Raw genomic sequence first — 13531 nt, 5'->3', positions numbered from 1 at the left:
CACAATATTTTGGCAGCGAGGTAAATATCAATGGCGTCAATCCAACTACTAATCAGCTAGTAACTAGTTTTATCAATGGAATTGAGGCATTTGGTATCAGAAATGTCCGCTGGTAATCCGCGTGATTTTTGTTGTGCAATAACATTTCTTCATTTAGCAATTCATTCAAACATCAATTAATAAGTTACGATGTTTGATTTATAATGTATATTTTAAATGTTCACTATACATTAAATACCTTTATAAGTTACTGTACAACAGTCGACAGTCGACAATGTTTGCGTTTTGAATGCATACAGTATTTATTTAACAAAATTTAATTATCAACTATTGTATGCATGAGATCAAATATCTTTCCATGGTTTTTACCTTGTTATGAAATTAAACAGATTTGAATTTTCGGGAGGTATGGATGTATGTTTCTGTAGATTTCTTTATACACAATAATATTAGTAGAAAAGTGGCACAAGAGTAAGATCTTAAAATGACATATAATTGGTAAGCTATTTTATATCATCATATGAAAATGAATTTACACGACACATCGCGGATCATCCACATCACTAAGAAAACTCCATACTAGAATCGTTGACAAGTGCAAAACAGTATAACTAAAGCTCTGGCAAAGCTAAGCGATGAGCTGTAAGCATCCTAGAATCCAATCCTCTTTATGCTTCTTAACAAATTCATACACAAAAGAAAAGAAAAGAAAAGTAAAACAAAACAATAAAATGCTACTCCATATTACTAGTATTAATATTGAGTACATAATAATTCACGCAGCATCCTCTCATGTGACTTTGTTACTTTAAAAAGAAAAAATGAATGGAAATATCTCACTAGCCACGTGGCGCTGCTTCTGCTTTCTACTATATATTGAACCATAGCCCCCTTTCTTAAATTTCATTCCTAACTTTGGAAATTTGGTTATAATCTCCAACTCAAATCCAAGGAAATTAGTCTGTTTCATTTTATCAGAAGAAAGTAAGTGAAAAATGGCGGCAGCAACTTGTATTGATATTATTGTGGCAATTATTTTGCCCCCTCTTGGTGTATTCCTCAAGTTCGGCTGCAAGGTAAACTATTTTGTGTTTTTTAAACTTATTTTAGTACTCTTATGATTAATATTTCATTTACTTTGATTAATTTGTGATTAAATGGTTTGATTTTTATATGCAGCATGAATTCTGGATATGTTTGCTGCTCACCCTTTTTGGTTATATTCCTGGAATCATATATGCTGTCTATGCCATCACAAAGGATTCGAATTAGTACTTCTACCACGGTATTTTTTATTTGGTATCATTTTTATAAATGGATATTGATATACTTAATTAAATAACAATTCATTCATAGTATTATTTTGAAACCCCTTTAATGGATAGTGTTGATTGAAAATCTATTAAAATTAAACTAGTCTATATTCAATTTATTTACAAAGTCAATTAAATGGATAGCATAGCTATAATTATAACACGGTACATTAATAGTGTGCCTAAATTTCTATCGTAGAGTTAATAGATTATATTAGCTAGCCCTGGAAAATTGAAATTTAACCTCTAGAAAAACTAGGTAAGAAGTATGGGCGATGGTGCATACAGAATAGCTATAGTATAGCTCGGACTATATTACAAATATAAAAGTTTAAGACAATAAAGCTTAATATGCATTTTCAAATGTAAAATTATTCGCCTTTTAAATAATGTTATTGTGCGATCTTTTTGGCAGGTGAGAGATTCAAATGGTGGAGGCTCTTGTTGATGTGCTTGCAAAATATATGGATTAAAAAACATATTCGTGTTTGAATTTTTTTTCTAAAGTCTCTTGATTTTTTAGGAGATCTCATTTGACATCATCGTTTGTAATGTGTCGTGTAGTTACTTATTTAGTGTTCTTTGTGTCGACGTGTTTCATACAGATGTAAGTATAAGTTATTGTTGGTTGTGTTTGCAATTTTTATGATTATCTTGATTTGATTAGTAAAGTTTGACTATCTTTTATTTGTTGTGCCAATTGTTGTTCAATCTGGTAATGAGACTATTAATACGTGGTCCAATAAAAAGAAAAGTGGGTGCGAATAATTTTATATTTTTATAGAGAAATATCGTCCTTATTAATCATTCATATCAAAGTAAGAGCACAAGAGAGCCCTTTCAAAAAAACATTTTTGCTTCGCATCAAAAGGATTTTGTTTGATGTCCGAAAATATACTCATGTTGATACTCTGAAAAATAGTTAAACGGTGTCGTTTTGATGTTTGACTGAATATAAACATACCTGTTCAAAATACATAAAAGTATCCAGATTGTGTTTGGACATTCTAGTTAAGAATTTTTTATCCAACAATATAGACTCATATTACAACTCACTTTGTAAAGATCAAATAAATAAAGCAAATCGAGAGTCATGCTCTTTTTCCATGTAAATCCAAATATTAGGTCATAAATTTCAGTTAAGCCTAAACTGAAATATACTACTCCATATAGGATTTATAGGCAAAACTCAAATCTTATTGCAAAACACAGAATCAAACACAAATGTCATTTTTAATAATCCAAAAATTCGATAAATGGAATTTGCTTTCAAATCTATACCAACTCCTTTTTCAAACTAACCCATCTCTCTCTCTCTCTCTCTCTCATAATCGGAGAAAAGATCCTCCAATGTGACAATACGCTTTTTCTAGATGAAAATAAGAACCAAAACAATTAGGTGATGTACAATATTCAAATGAGCAGGTTGGATAGCGTCCTGTATTCAATCCTCAACAACTATGAAATAAAAATACGCACTACACATGAAATTTATCTTTTGGATCACAAAATCTACAAATAACCACAAGTTCTTTGCCCACACTTTTGTTATTCAAAGATGGATACCACCATTTTGAATTTCAAACTATCACACTAACTTAAATATTTAACTCAAAAACCAAATATGCTACAACAAACACAAGAGAATGCAGATCTCCCGCTAACACATTATCAAACACCAAGCATCAATCCACTATCAAATCTTAATGCTGCTATGAAATAAATTTACAAAGATTAAACAAAATCTGCAGCTGTTATTTACCAACTAGTTCAAAAGACAAAATACAACAGAAGCAATTCCATTGCAATCAATATTTATCAAGATGATTGCAGAATACTACCAGAAAGAATAATATAAAGTAAGTAAATAAATAAATTCTCAGAGTAGTTTCAAATGGAGAAAGCATCTACTACTTCTGAGTTAAGAGGACGATGCTAAAATCTATGTAAATCAACTATAGATTGTAGAAGATAATTCAATGGTGATACCTTGGCATCAAAAATCCACCTAGAGTTAACAGTTCTAAACTTATTGTATTCGTAAAAATCAAATTAGAGCACACTAATATATTCCATTAAAGTTAAACATTATCAGGGGATATCGGGCAAAAGAATGAACATTTTCTGGTGACAGACCCATTCATATTAATCTAGCATTGTACAGTGCAAACAGAAGAGAATTTTGCTACAGTACTTGCAACGAAAAAGAAAATACTAGTAGATCACATGTTTCAACTTTCCTAACATTGTATAGCCCATAAATGAAGAAAACCAATCTTCTCAGAAAGGAGATCGTTAATCAACTAAAGAAACAAGATACGGAGTGATATCCAGTAACTAACAAAGCCACCATGAACAGCTTAAACCTTCTTTAATACTACTAAGGAACTGGAATATGAGGTATATGAAGCCAATTTTTTTAAAGTTTCATTTAGAGCTATAGCTTGAATCAAGCAGATGCAAGGAGTGCCATGATATAGTTTATATATTACCAGATGGAAGACATCCTAGATAGCTGCTCCTGGCATGCATATCAATAGAAAATCATTTTGTTCCCTTATACCCCCTCAGTCCCACAGCAGTTGAGTCATTTCCATTTTTGGCAAAAAACAACACATTTAATCTCTCTTACTTTATTTTCTTTTCACTTATACAATTTATTCCTTCGCCATTTAACTTACTAAACAACACTTCCTTAAATCTTATGCCCAAAAAATAAGTCTCAACTACAGTGGGACAGAGGGAGTAGAAACTCCACTTTCTTAAATCTAGTGCCCCAAAAAAATTGTCTAAACTACAGTGGGACAGAGGGAGTAGAAGATAACACTGAGACAAACAAACCAATAGAACCTACTTTGCAAAGATTGAGGGTCCAAGTCAACAAACCATCAAACCTTGGATTGGTCCTAATTTGCAGTGAAAAAAAGGGATTTCATAAATTAAATGCCTAGAAAGGAAAAGAAGAAAACATACTGAATATACATAATAAAATATTTCTCTACCTAAGTGTCATATATCCATTTGCATGTGGCACTTAATATTACCCCCGTCTAGGCAAAAATGATGGGCAATCCCAATTTTTTTCCATTTCATAGAGCGGTACATGAACTGAACCTTGCATTTCTCAATAATGACATAAATGCCTAACTGAAAAGACCAACACATTTGAGGAGACTTCATGTCCATCCTCCTGCAATTCGCCATTTAATTGTCCTTGGTGAAAGTGCCAGTCAATAAAGTACTGGACACAGTTCACATCAGCAGACAAAAAATAAATCAATAATCATTATAGTGAGAGACATTGTACCCAGTCAGGAAGACTTTTAGGCATGGGCACAGCAGTTATATATCTCTGTGCACAAGGTCTTTGAGTAGCTGCTGTCGCATCAGTGGATATCACTGCATTATCAGTTTGCCCCCGACCATGAAACTTAGCAAATCGATTGATGACAGAAAACTTCTCTAAATCTTGGCATTCCAATCTCAAATCCAATATTGATGCACTCTTGTCCAGCCTGACGAACACAAAAAGCATATATGCACCAAAGAGAAAGGTCAATATGATCGCTAGTTCGCTACATCAGACAAAAGCACAAGAAATGAAACGCAATCACACATTACCAGCAAAACAAACTAATGAAAAGGAGATTCTAAATTTCTTATGTAGAATGATAGCCAATTAATTGTCAGTTTAGAACAATCTAATACATGCGAGAATATGAATCAATAATATTATTCACCAAAACACAAGTCATCGTCCAGTATATGCAACAATAACCAGATAAAATCACAGAACCTGACATGATGCAAGAAAAAAGTAAACAAGAAGAAACCAGACAAGAGACATGATTAACCTCAATAAGTCATTTTCTAGCTTCCCAGCTTTTCCTGATAGATCTTCAATGACTTTCGCAAAACATGAATCACCGTTGAGTTTGCCCTTAGCAGCATGTCTACAAAAAACATAAGTGAAATGTATATTCACAATTTATCGAAAAATTAATTGATAAAAAAAAACGATTTGACATGGTTGAATAAATCCAGGGAGGGAGGAAGATCTTACATATTCATGTCATGACGGGGCGAATCCAAATTACAAGAGGTAGATAGCGCACTGCATGCATCTCCAAGTGCTACCCTAGATACGGCATAAGCCAAACTTTCATATTCGGAAATAGCATCAGCAGATAGAACTGTTGCTGGCAGAGGACAAAATAATTGCTGCATAAGTTGTGTTGTCAAAATAAGCCGTCTCTTTGACCTAAGCAATGGAGGTCCATCTTCAATCAGGTCGATATCATCTTCAACCTGTCATCAGAGATGAAGGTAAATAGTCTGGTTGAGGTTGACACAGTCTGTATAGTTATAATAACGAGGGCATTATTAGCAACCCCGTAATACCTTTTCAGTAAGACGATTTGCTGCTCTACTCCAGTTTGCTTCTACCAAACTGCATGTAGTAATATTTCATGAATATTAACAAGCACGATTTTGCAGCAAAACCACATTGAATACTAAATCCATACGGCATACATGTGTCTTCATATATTCTTTAAAAGAGATTCAGTAATAATGACTAATGTGGAAACCAGAGAAAAACATACTGATTCATGATGATTACCTGAGAATTGAAGGACTTTGTGAACAATGTCTTATCTCTTCATACCATGAAAGAAGTTCAGAAGTAGCAGTCTTACGCTTCTTGGGTCTCAAAATCACCTGATGCTGATCAGAAACATTCATCTTCATTGATGGAGGAGAAAATAAGTGCTCATTTGCTTTGACAGTGGGAACAGAACTCTTAAGAGCGCCACCGACATATGTCTCAACAGGAGTAGCAACAGCTTTATCTTCTAAATAAGGTGTACCCATAGAAGACATTCCAGGAGAAAATGGAAGTTCTTCCGGTCTCGAGGACATGACATGGCGCATATTTTGCATAGGCAATAATGGCCCACTTTTCAAGGATCCATACTGATTGAACCACGACGGTGCCATCTGGGGGCTAACCGCATGATGCTCAATTCTAACAGCAGAAGCATCAGCAGGAGGTTTGCTAGTAGAATCATGCAGAGCAGTCATCATAGCAACATCCTGTGGGGCAGCATTTCTGTGAGGTGAAGTGTTCCTCAGCATGATATCAGATGGAGTAGAAAAGGTCACTACCCTAGAATCTTCAGGAGGAATTCCACTACTTGAACCCAAATGTGATTGATGAATATCATGAACATTTTCCGGTCCTTTTAATCTCTTTGAAAACCTAATGCTTGGATCACTCTCGGCATTCTTCAGGTCCCTCATTTGGTTTTGTAAGGCAAAATTTTCATTAGAAAAGCTATTAGGTTTCAGAGATCGGCCAAAGTTTTCAATGTCCTTTTGTGTAGAAGCAGAGTTAACAGGAGAATCATCCAAGCGATTCTTAATAGAAGACGCACTTCCGGAAGGCAATTCTATTTTCGAGGCAGAGACTAACTCTCCAGAGTTTTCCTTCAACCTTTGCATGTGCCCGTCAACATGCATTGCAGTAGACTTCGTACAAATTTCCCCTTTACCAACATCAAGATCATCTCGAGAACTAGATTCCAATATATTGGGCTGGGGTAGCTCATTAAAATTTGTTGGATACTGAGCCGCTGAAGTATTTTGAGGCGTAGGAACATTAGACCACATGTTACTCAAGACCTTGCTTGAAGACCCTTGTCGAGAAATGCTTGACATTGCAAAATGCTGAGAACCGCACATTTGATCCCTGGATGATGCAGTTCCAGCTGGACCTATCTCCTGTACATCGTAAGGGCCACTTTGCTGAGCAGAGCCCCCAGACGAAGGAAGACTATTTTTTTGATGGTTGCCAGAGGTATCAGGTAGAACAGTCTCTGCAGAACCTCTTTCCATTGAGTGTGAAGCACTATAGCTGAATGAGGAGTCAATGTGCTGATTCATAGCTGGTTTTGTGCTTGGCCTTGTTGCTTGTTTATTCTGACGTTGACTTTGCATATATGGAGTGTCAGAAGTAAATGCTGAATGATAGTTCCCTGGCCCCTTACTGACAGAGTTATCATTCCCTAGATTTCTTGGACCTGCAGATGCATGGTTTTCATATTCCATCTGAGATTTTTCATTTGGGGACTGCCCAGATTGCAACGAAGATGACATGTGCATGCTTTTCTCTGCCATTCCTATGCCAGCAAGACTGGTGCATGCTGCATTTGCCATGCTTTGAGCTTTCTGGGAGGGTGATGAAAGATCTGGAATTTGCAATAGTTGAGATGGAGGACCAAGTTGCAATCCAAAACCTTTAGAGAAAGAAGATTGTCTGCGCTGAAGGTGACCAGCAGACCCATCAGAGTTTTCTGCTTCAGGTGGTTGAGATGATACATCCACCTTGTGAAGAAGCTCCAGCATGTTTTGGCTGGGTTGGATAGAAAAAAAATTAGAATGTACTGACAACAAGTAAACTCTATTAAGATAAAGAAAACTTGAAGTACCTGGGTGATGTAACCTTTTTAGTGCTTGAATCAAATGATTGACTAAAAAGAGTAGATGTCCCAGCTGCATAACCAGTGAAGCTACCACTAGAAGGCTCTTTATCATGGTGTTTACTGTCTTTTGAAATTTCACCCTGTAAGTAAAACAATACTTAGTTTTTGTCTAGTAATAATTCAGTGTCGTGTATAATACAATTAATGAGATATTACCTTTTCTGCAGAATTTATTGCAACCTGACCAAACAGATTTAACTGGCCAGGATGGGCATTCTTCAGAGCAGTGGCCTGTGCTTGGGTAGGCTGCTTAAGGTCATGGGTAGGCCCCACATCATCATCCAGATTTCCCATGGGATGATACTGAAATTTGCGAGGAGCGGAACCTTTTTTAGCAAGCTGATTGCTCGACTTTTGCTTCCCAGAGGATAGAGACCTTGAATCAATTGCGTCAACTGCTCCACTTTCCCTGAGGCCACCTGAAGCATGATTAGATAAGTTTGAGCGATGACTGTCATTAGAATTCTCCTTCATGGCACAGTTCTCCCTATCATAATTTATCATTTCACCATTATCGGGGCTCTTCCATGACCCTTGATTCTGATCATTACCCAGATCAATCATTCTCCCTAAGCTTTCACCCCCTTGGGATTTTGTTTTAGGAGAGGCATGCTTCCACTGATTGGGTAAATAGTTATTCTGAGCGAATGGATTAGCTCCATCACTAGTTATCATATTGCATGAGTTTGCTACTGAATATGCAGCACTGTGAAAACCCAAATTTCCTTTGGAATTATTTGCTTGGTGATTTCCAGTCATAGATCTTACGGAGCCAAATCCAACAGCACTAGCTAAGGGACTGGATTTCCTAAAAGAATCTCCATCTACCATTTGACCCTGCATTGCCCTCACTTGGTTGTTCTGATTTTGAGATACTTTCTCAGCATTATGACTATTCAATGATCTATCCCCAGCAGGTGGTACAGCTGCCAGAGCATTCCAACCATTTGATTGAGGTTTAGTTCCACCCTGGCCAGGAGGCCAATCGGCAAAAACTTTCTTTCCATTTCTCTCAGCACCCACAGCTTTTTCCAAGGCATTTCCACGTATATCAGTCTCACCTGTTAATTGATTTTGGACTTGGCTACGATTTAGCCACTCGCTAGTTCCTGCAACAGACTGCCCAAACCTTTGAGAAACATCAGTTGGCACCGCCTCACTAGGCTGCCCCAGGAGAGTGTGCCCAAGTTGATTCAATCCCATAGGTCTGAGAGGGTCAGAGGAGCGAATGGATTCAGTGCCTTTTGCTGAAGGTATTCGAACACTGTCACTGTGCAGCGGTGATTGTTTGACATTTCCATCATGAATTAAGGGGGACTGAGTTGCTGAAGGACCATCCATATTGTGATAATTCAGACTACTCCATTCCTCCTGAGGCCTTATATCAGCACTAGAAGTTTCAGCCACCGCAGACTGCATGAGAGCACTCCAGCTACCATTGTTAAGGGATGGAATCCCATTTGATATCCCATTACTACTATCGAATAAATTACCCGCTTCTCCACTTATACTTGGGAGCTTACCAAATGCAGACCATATATTATCATCCGAACCATACAAGATCTTTTCTTCAGCAGGATCAAGGGTAACTTCATTCTGAGGTGAAGATACTTGCATTGGATATCTTTCTTGTGAGGTTTCTGATACAGTACACAGCTCCTGACTCCTCGCATGGTCCTGATGTGTTGCATTATTCTGCAATGAATTCACTTGCTGGTGGAATCCTATATCCATTAAGCCAGTAGTTAGTGCCTGACTAGAACCATGTTCATTAGTTTCATTTTGAAAGTTTTGTCGAGATATGGAAGTCGCCTCAGTAAGTCTATCAGGCAAAAAATTGTGTTGATTACTGTGCAGAGAATTACCAGATGTTGGCATTTGAGCCATTGGCGGTCTCTCTGTCACCATCGGAGAGTATTGGTTCACACCCAAACCCCTTGAATTGGATACTGGAACCCCATAAAGGGATTGATCAGCCTGTTGATTCACCATGTCTATTAATTGGTGTGTCTGTCCAAGATTTGGTAGAAAAGTAAAGCCACTAGGGGATCCTTGCATGGCAGCAGAACCACGACCAAGCCAGTTTGTCCCAGGCTCAGTAGTCCAAGGATTACGTAATGCATCGGAATTTAGAGTACCATGAAACATAGGGGACTGGCTTCCAGATGCCTGTTTGGCAACCTGAGGAACCTGATGATTAGAATTTTGAGGCCGTGAGTCCAGCTGTTGAAGTTGCTGCTGTCTTTGAAGCTCTTCCATTTTCCTGATCATGAGTTGCTGCTGCAGTTGGTGCATGTCATTGAGGCCAGATTGCTGCCGCTGTAATGCCTGCAGCAGGCTTGCTTGCTGATGGTTCATCTGCTGCTGACCACCAAATAGATCAAAACTAACCGAAGAGACAGATGATCCTGATCTATCTGAAGCCTTTGGTAGTTGCTCGCGGCCGCTAATTCTCTGCAATTCATGCACTGACAAGCCTCTTGAGGCTAATAAATTATGTTGATCAGAATATGCATCCAATTCCCGGAAGTTTGCTTCATTCTGCCTACCTTGGGAATATTGATTTCCATACATATGGCCGTTGGAATATTGCTGCTCATTTAGGGACTGACTTCCAGAGAAATCAGGCCTTAGATTTGATTGAGAAAAATTCAATCCATGAGCTGCATGAACAGGGTAGCTAGACTGCCCTCTATCTATTTCTGCTCAAAATATCAAAAGAGAAATTTAGATGAGTACACTGGCAATGTGTGTATGCCAAACTAGAAATGGAAAAAACCTAGAGAACATATCCTGCTCGACATTGAAATATGAATCAGATAGGTAATACCTGGGTTTTTCCCAGAGTAACTTTTAGTGCTTGAATTCACCACACCAACAGGTCTTGGGCTGCCAACCCAAAAATTGTTGTTAGGCACTGGCCAGTTTCCTTCCAAACCATGTGTTTGATGTTGCCCCTGTGATGAATTGTCTTGTGCAAAGAAATTGTGGACCCTATCTCCAAGTTCGTTGCCAGGCATAGATGGTTAACCTAAAATTTTCAGCTGTCGGATATGATAAGTTTTAAATCTTGAACAAAGAATACTTAGACTTGCAATCCTCTTTCTCTCTAGAATCTATAATGCATTACAACCTTTGGAAACAAGAACAGGTATGTCAACATACAATTCCCCTGAAAGCTAACATCAATCATGTGCCAACACCTCAAACACTGATAGCTGCCAGAATAACAACACTGCAGGGAAACACACATACAATGTCAGCTTAATTTAAGAGACTAAATACATAAACACATATTTAGTTAAGGTGTGTAATATGCATGCAAGGGAGTTACAGGTGTCCACACGGTTATTTATAACTCAAGAAAGGACATGAAGAAGTCCACAGACATATATTTATATATCTCTATATTCTGCAGAAATAACAGATTCTTAGCAAGGTTCGAGAGGTACTTACGCTCCCTCCTCACCTTAGGCAGAGCTTAAACCAATTCATAGAAAGTTGTTTAAAAATCCATATAGGTGTGAGGCCAGCTTATTAGTGTGAGGTAGATAAAGAAAGTGGAGGTTACAGTTAGTCCAAAGACAAATAGCAAGTGGGAAGTGCAGCCCAGAAGTACAGTCTAGCAAAGTTCAGTTCCATTTTTGGCGATCTTTCTAATTATACAGTTATGAAGCCATAATTCAACCCACCTGCTAACTTGTAATTGTAATCCATGAAAAAATAGATGTGTCCGATTTAACTTTTAACTTTCAACTAAGATCAGCATTCCTTGCAATGTATATAATTTATCAATAAATCAATCAAAATAGAAGTCACACACAACAAATTATCTAAGTATACGAGTGATGCGGTAAGACCAATAACTGATCATCCTATATGGTTTAGAGCAGACAGACATATCAAATACTCCCTCTGTCCGCGCTTAAATATCTCATTTTTCCATTTTGGTTAGTCTTCCATCACTTGTCTCATTTAACTTTTACTATATATGGTTAGTACTTAGTAGGCCTCACTTTCCATTAACACATTCTGCTCACATTTTATTGTAAAGTCATATATAAAGTGGGACATGCATTCCACTAACTTTTTCCACTCACATTCATTTACATTTTTTAAAACCCGAGCCGCCAAAACACACACACCATCTCATGGGATATGCATAAGTATGCACCACTGCATAATGGCTGCACATTACTTAAAAGGGGGCAGATCCCAGAACTGACATGGAATCTCATTACAGTAGCCCATCAAAGGATAGTGTATACTTCACCACGAATATTAGTTCTATACAGTTCAAAATTATATCTCTATTTGAGAAAACCTTCTCCCCTGGACAGCGCAATTATCTTTTGTAATAGAATTATATTTGGACCTTTCAATGAAAAAACTTTTCCATATTGGCTATAATCCATTTCAAATGGTGGTATTCAATGCTTTCAAAACCAGGCTTTGAAAACTCTATCAAGAGCTGCAGAGCACTCTTAATCACAATAGAGTTAGAGTACTGATCCCCTGTGAAGATTGCAGACCACTAGCTGATTTACAAATTGGAAACATTGACTTTTGATCAGCAGATTCAGCAGGATACGCGAAGAAATATTCATAAGGACGATGTAAACATAGAATTACATTCTAAATGCAAACTATGCCTGAGGGAATTTCTCCTCGTAGGGACTGAGACAGGTTTTCTATCTCTTCATCCATTTATAATAGCAGGTTCCTTACCAGAACCATAATAGCAGCACTAGATTTTCAAACCCTTACTGCCATTCACAGCATGTTTCTTACTTCACCAATTGAGGTCACAATTCTCATGTTTCAAACCTAGCATATCTTAGTGAAAATGAGAGAGAGAATCGTTCAAACCACTTTTCAGTTATACATAAACGATCGCATATATGAGCAGCCCGGAGGTGGAATTTCTAGCCCAATTCGTTATAAACTACAACAAGAAACCATTTCATCTGAATACTAACTCAATCTTCGTGTAGCACCACGAAACAAGCTGCCGGTCGACCTGCCCACCTTGAATTCCTAAACCCTACCCCCCAAATCGAACCATCCGCAGCAGGACTTCAAAATACACATATCCCACAAACGCACCCCTCGCCCACCAACCTCATCCCGACGCAAATATGCACAAAACAGAAACGGATATAAAGGAAAATGCGACAGGATAAAAGAAGCTACCGAAAGAAAGGAGTCGCATTAAAATCGAGATGTGTGCGACGACGGAAAATGGAGATGGGAATCGATCTTCGTATACAGATAAGCTATGGTTTAGGGTTTTGAATTGGCGAGCAGATATACGGGGAGCTCTATAGAGAGAGGAGAGTGTTTCGCAGTGAGAGAGGGAGAGATAAAAGTATGTGAAATTTTCAACGAATTGCGAGAGAGAAGGTTAGGCTCGGAGCGAGGCGCAGGCTCGGAAGACCCGAAGCTGTGTTTTATTTGCCTCGCCGTTGGCATGGCCCACGAGAAATAAGTAGATCTTGAAAACTAGCCAATTTGCGTGACAAAATAGGCGGGATGTTAGTGAAACAGTTGCATTTTTGCGGTCGGATTGATTATATACAAATATTTTGAAATAGTATAATTAATATTAACAAGTTCAAAGATACTATTAATCTGCTATAGTCAGTGGTTAATTAATTTTGATTAATTGTCATGGAT

General features: G+C 37.7%; 2 protein-coding genes across 5 annotated transcripts; one reads left to right on the top strand and one right to left on the bottom strand.

Annotated features, from left to right (window-relative positions):
* The first annotated feature begins 805 nt into the window (after positions 1–805).
* LOC125187560 (hydrophobic protein RCI2B-like) lies at positions 806–2000 on the top strand. Its single transcript, XM_048084173.2, has 3 exons — positions 806–1076; positions 1180–1285; positions 1729–2000. The coding sequence occupies exons 1-2, from the start codon at positions 996–998 to the stop codon at positions 1270–1272; spliced, it is 174 nt and encodes a 57-aa protein (XP_047940130.1). The 5' UTR covers positions 806–995; the 3' UTR covers positions 1273–1285; positions 1729–2000.
* Positions 2001–4223: 2223 nt separating this feature from the next.
* LOC125187090 (uncharacterized) lies at positions 4224–13259 on the bottom strand. 4 transcript variants are annotated; one of them, XM_089059638.1, is made up of 11 exons: positions 13049–13258; positions 10989–11090; positions 10686–10886; positions 9721–10557; positions 8012–9579; positions 7802–7935; positions 5935–7725; positions 5715–5763; positions 5377–5621; positions 5168–5266; positions 4224–4828 (listed from the first exon to the last, which is right to left on the bottom strand). In XM_089059638.1, the coding sequence occupies exons 3-11, from the start codon at positions 10873–10875 to the stop codon at positions 4600–4602; spliced, it is 5142 nt and encodes a 1713-aa protein (XP_088915764.1). In that variant the 5' UTR covers positions 10876–10886; positions 10989–11090; positions 13049–13258; the 3' UTR covers positions 4224–4599. The 4 variants fall into 4 exon arrangements, with proteins under 4 accessions (XP_088915764.1, XP_047939561.1, XP_088915762.1 ...); XM_048083604.2 differs by having other exon boundaries at positions 8012–10557; positions 10686–10899; positions 13049–13259; XM_089059636.1 differs by having other exon boundaries at positions 8012–10557; positions 13049–13259.
* Positions 13260–13531: the final 272 nt, after the last annotated feature.

The sequence above is a fragment of the Salvia hispanica genome, chromosome 5, assembly GCF_029641045.1.
Source record: "Salvia hispanica isolate PSC_SH4W2 chromosome 5, Shi_PSC_v1, whole genome shotgun sequence".
NCBI classification, from domain to species: domain Eukaryota; kingdom Viridiplantae; phylum Streptophyta; class Magnoliopsida; order Lamiales; family Lamiaceae; genus Salvia; species Salvia hispanica.
This window is presented reverse-complemented; position numbering and strand designations above follow the sequence as displayed.

What these genes read in the sequence shown, in the direction of transcription:
- LOC125187090 (XM_048083604.2), bottom strand. Translation starts at nt 10,875, where the DNA reads ATGCCTGGCAACGAACTTGGAGATAGGGTCCACAATTTCTTTGCACAA. An exon ending in CAATAAATTCTGCAGAAAAG is followed by an intron (nt 7,936 to 8,011) that starts GTAATATCTCAT and finishes TTTTACTTACAG; the next exon opens with GGTGAAATTTCAAAAGACAG. An exon ending in CCCCGTCATGACATGAATAT is followed by an intron (nt 5,267 to 5,376) that starts GTAAGATCTTCC and finishes TGTTTTTTGTAG; the next exon opens with ACATGCTGCTAAGGGCAAAC.
- LOC125187560 (XM_048084173.2), top strand. Translation starts at nt 996, where the DNA reads ATGGCGGCAGCAACTTGTATTGATATTATTGTGGCAATTATTTTGCCC. An exon ending in TCCTCAAGTTCGGCTGCAAG is followed by an intron (nt 1,077 to 1,179) that starts GTAAACTATTTT and finishes TTTTATATGCAG; the next exon opens with CATGAATTCTGGATATGTTT.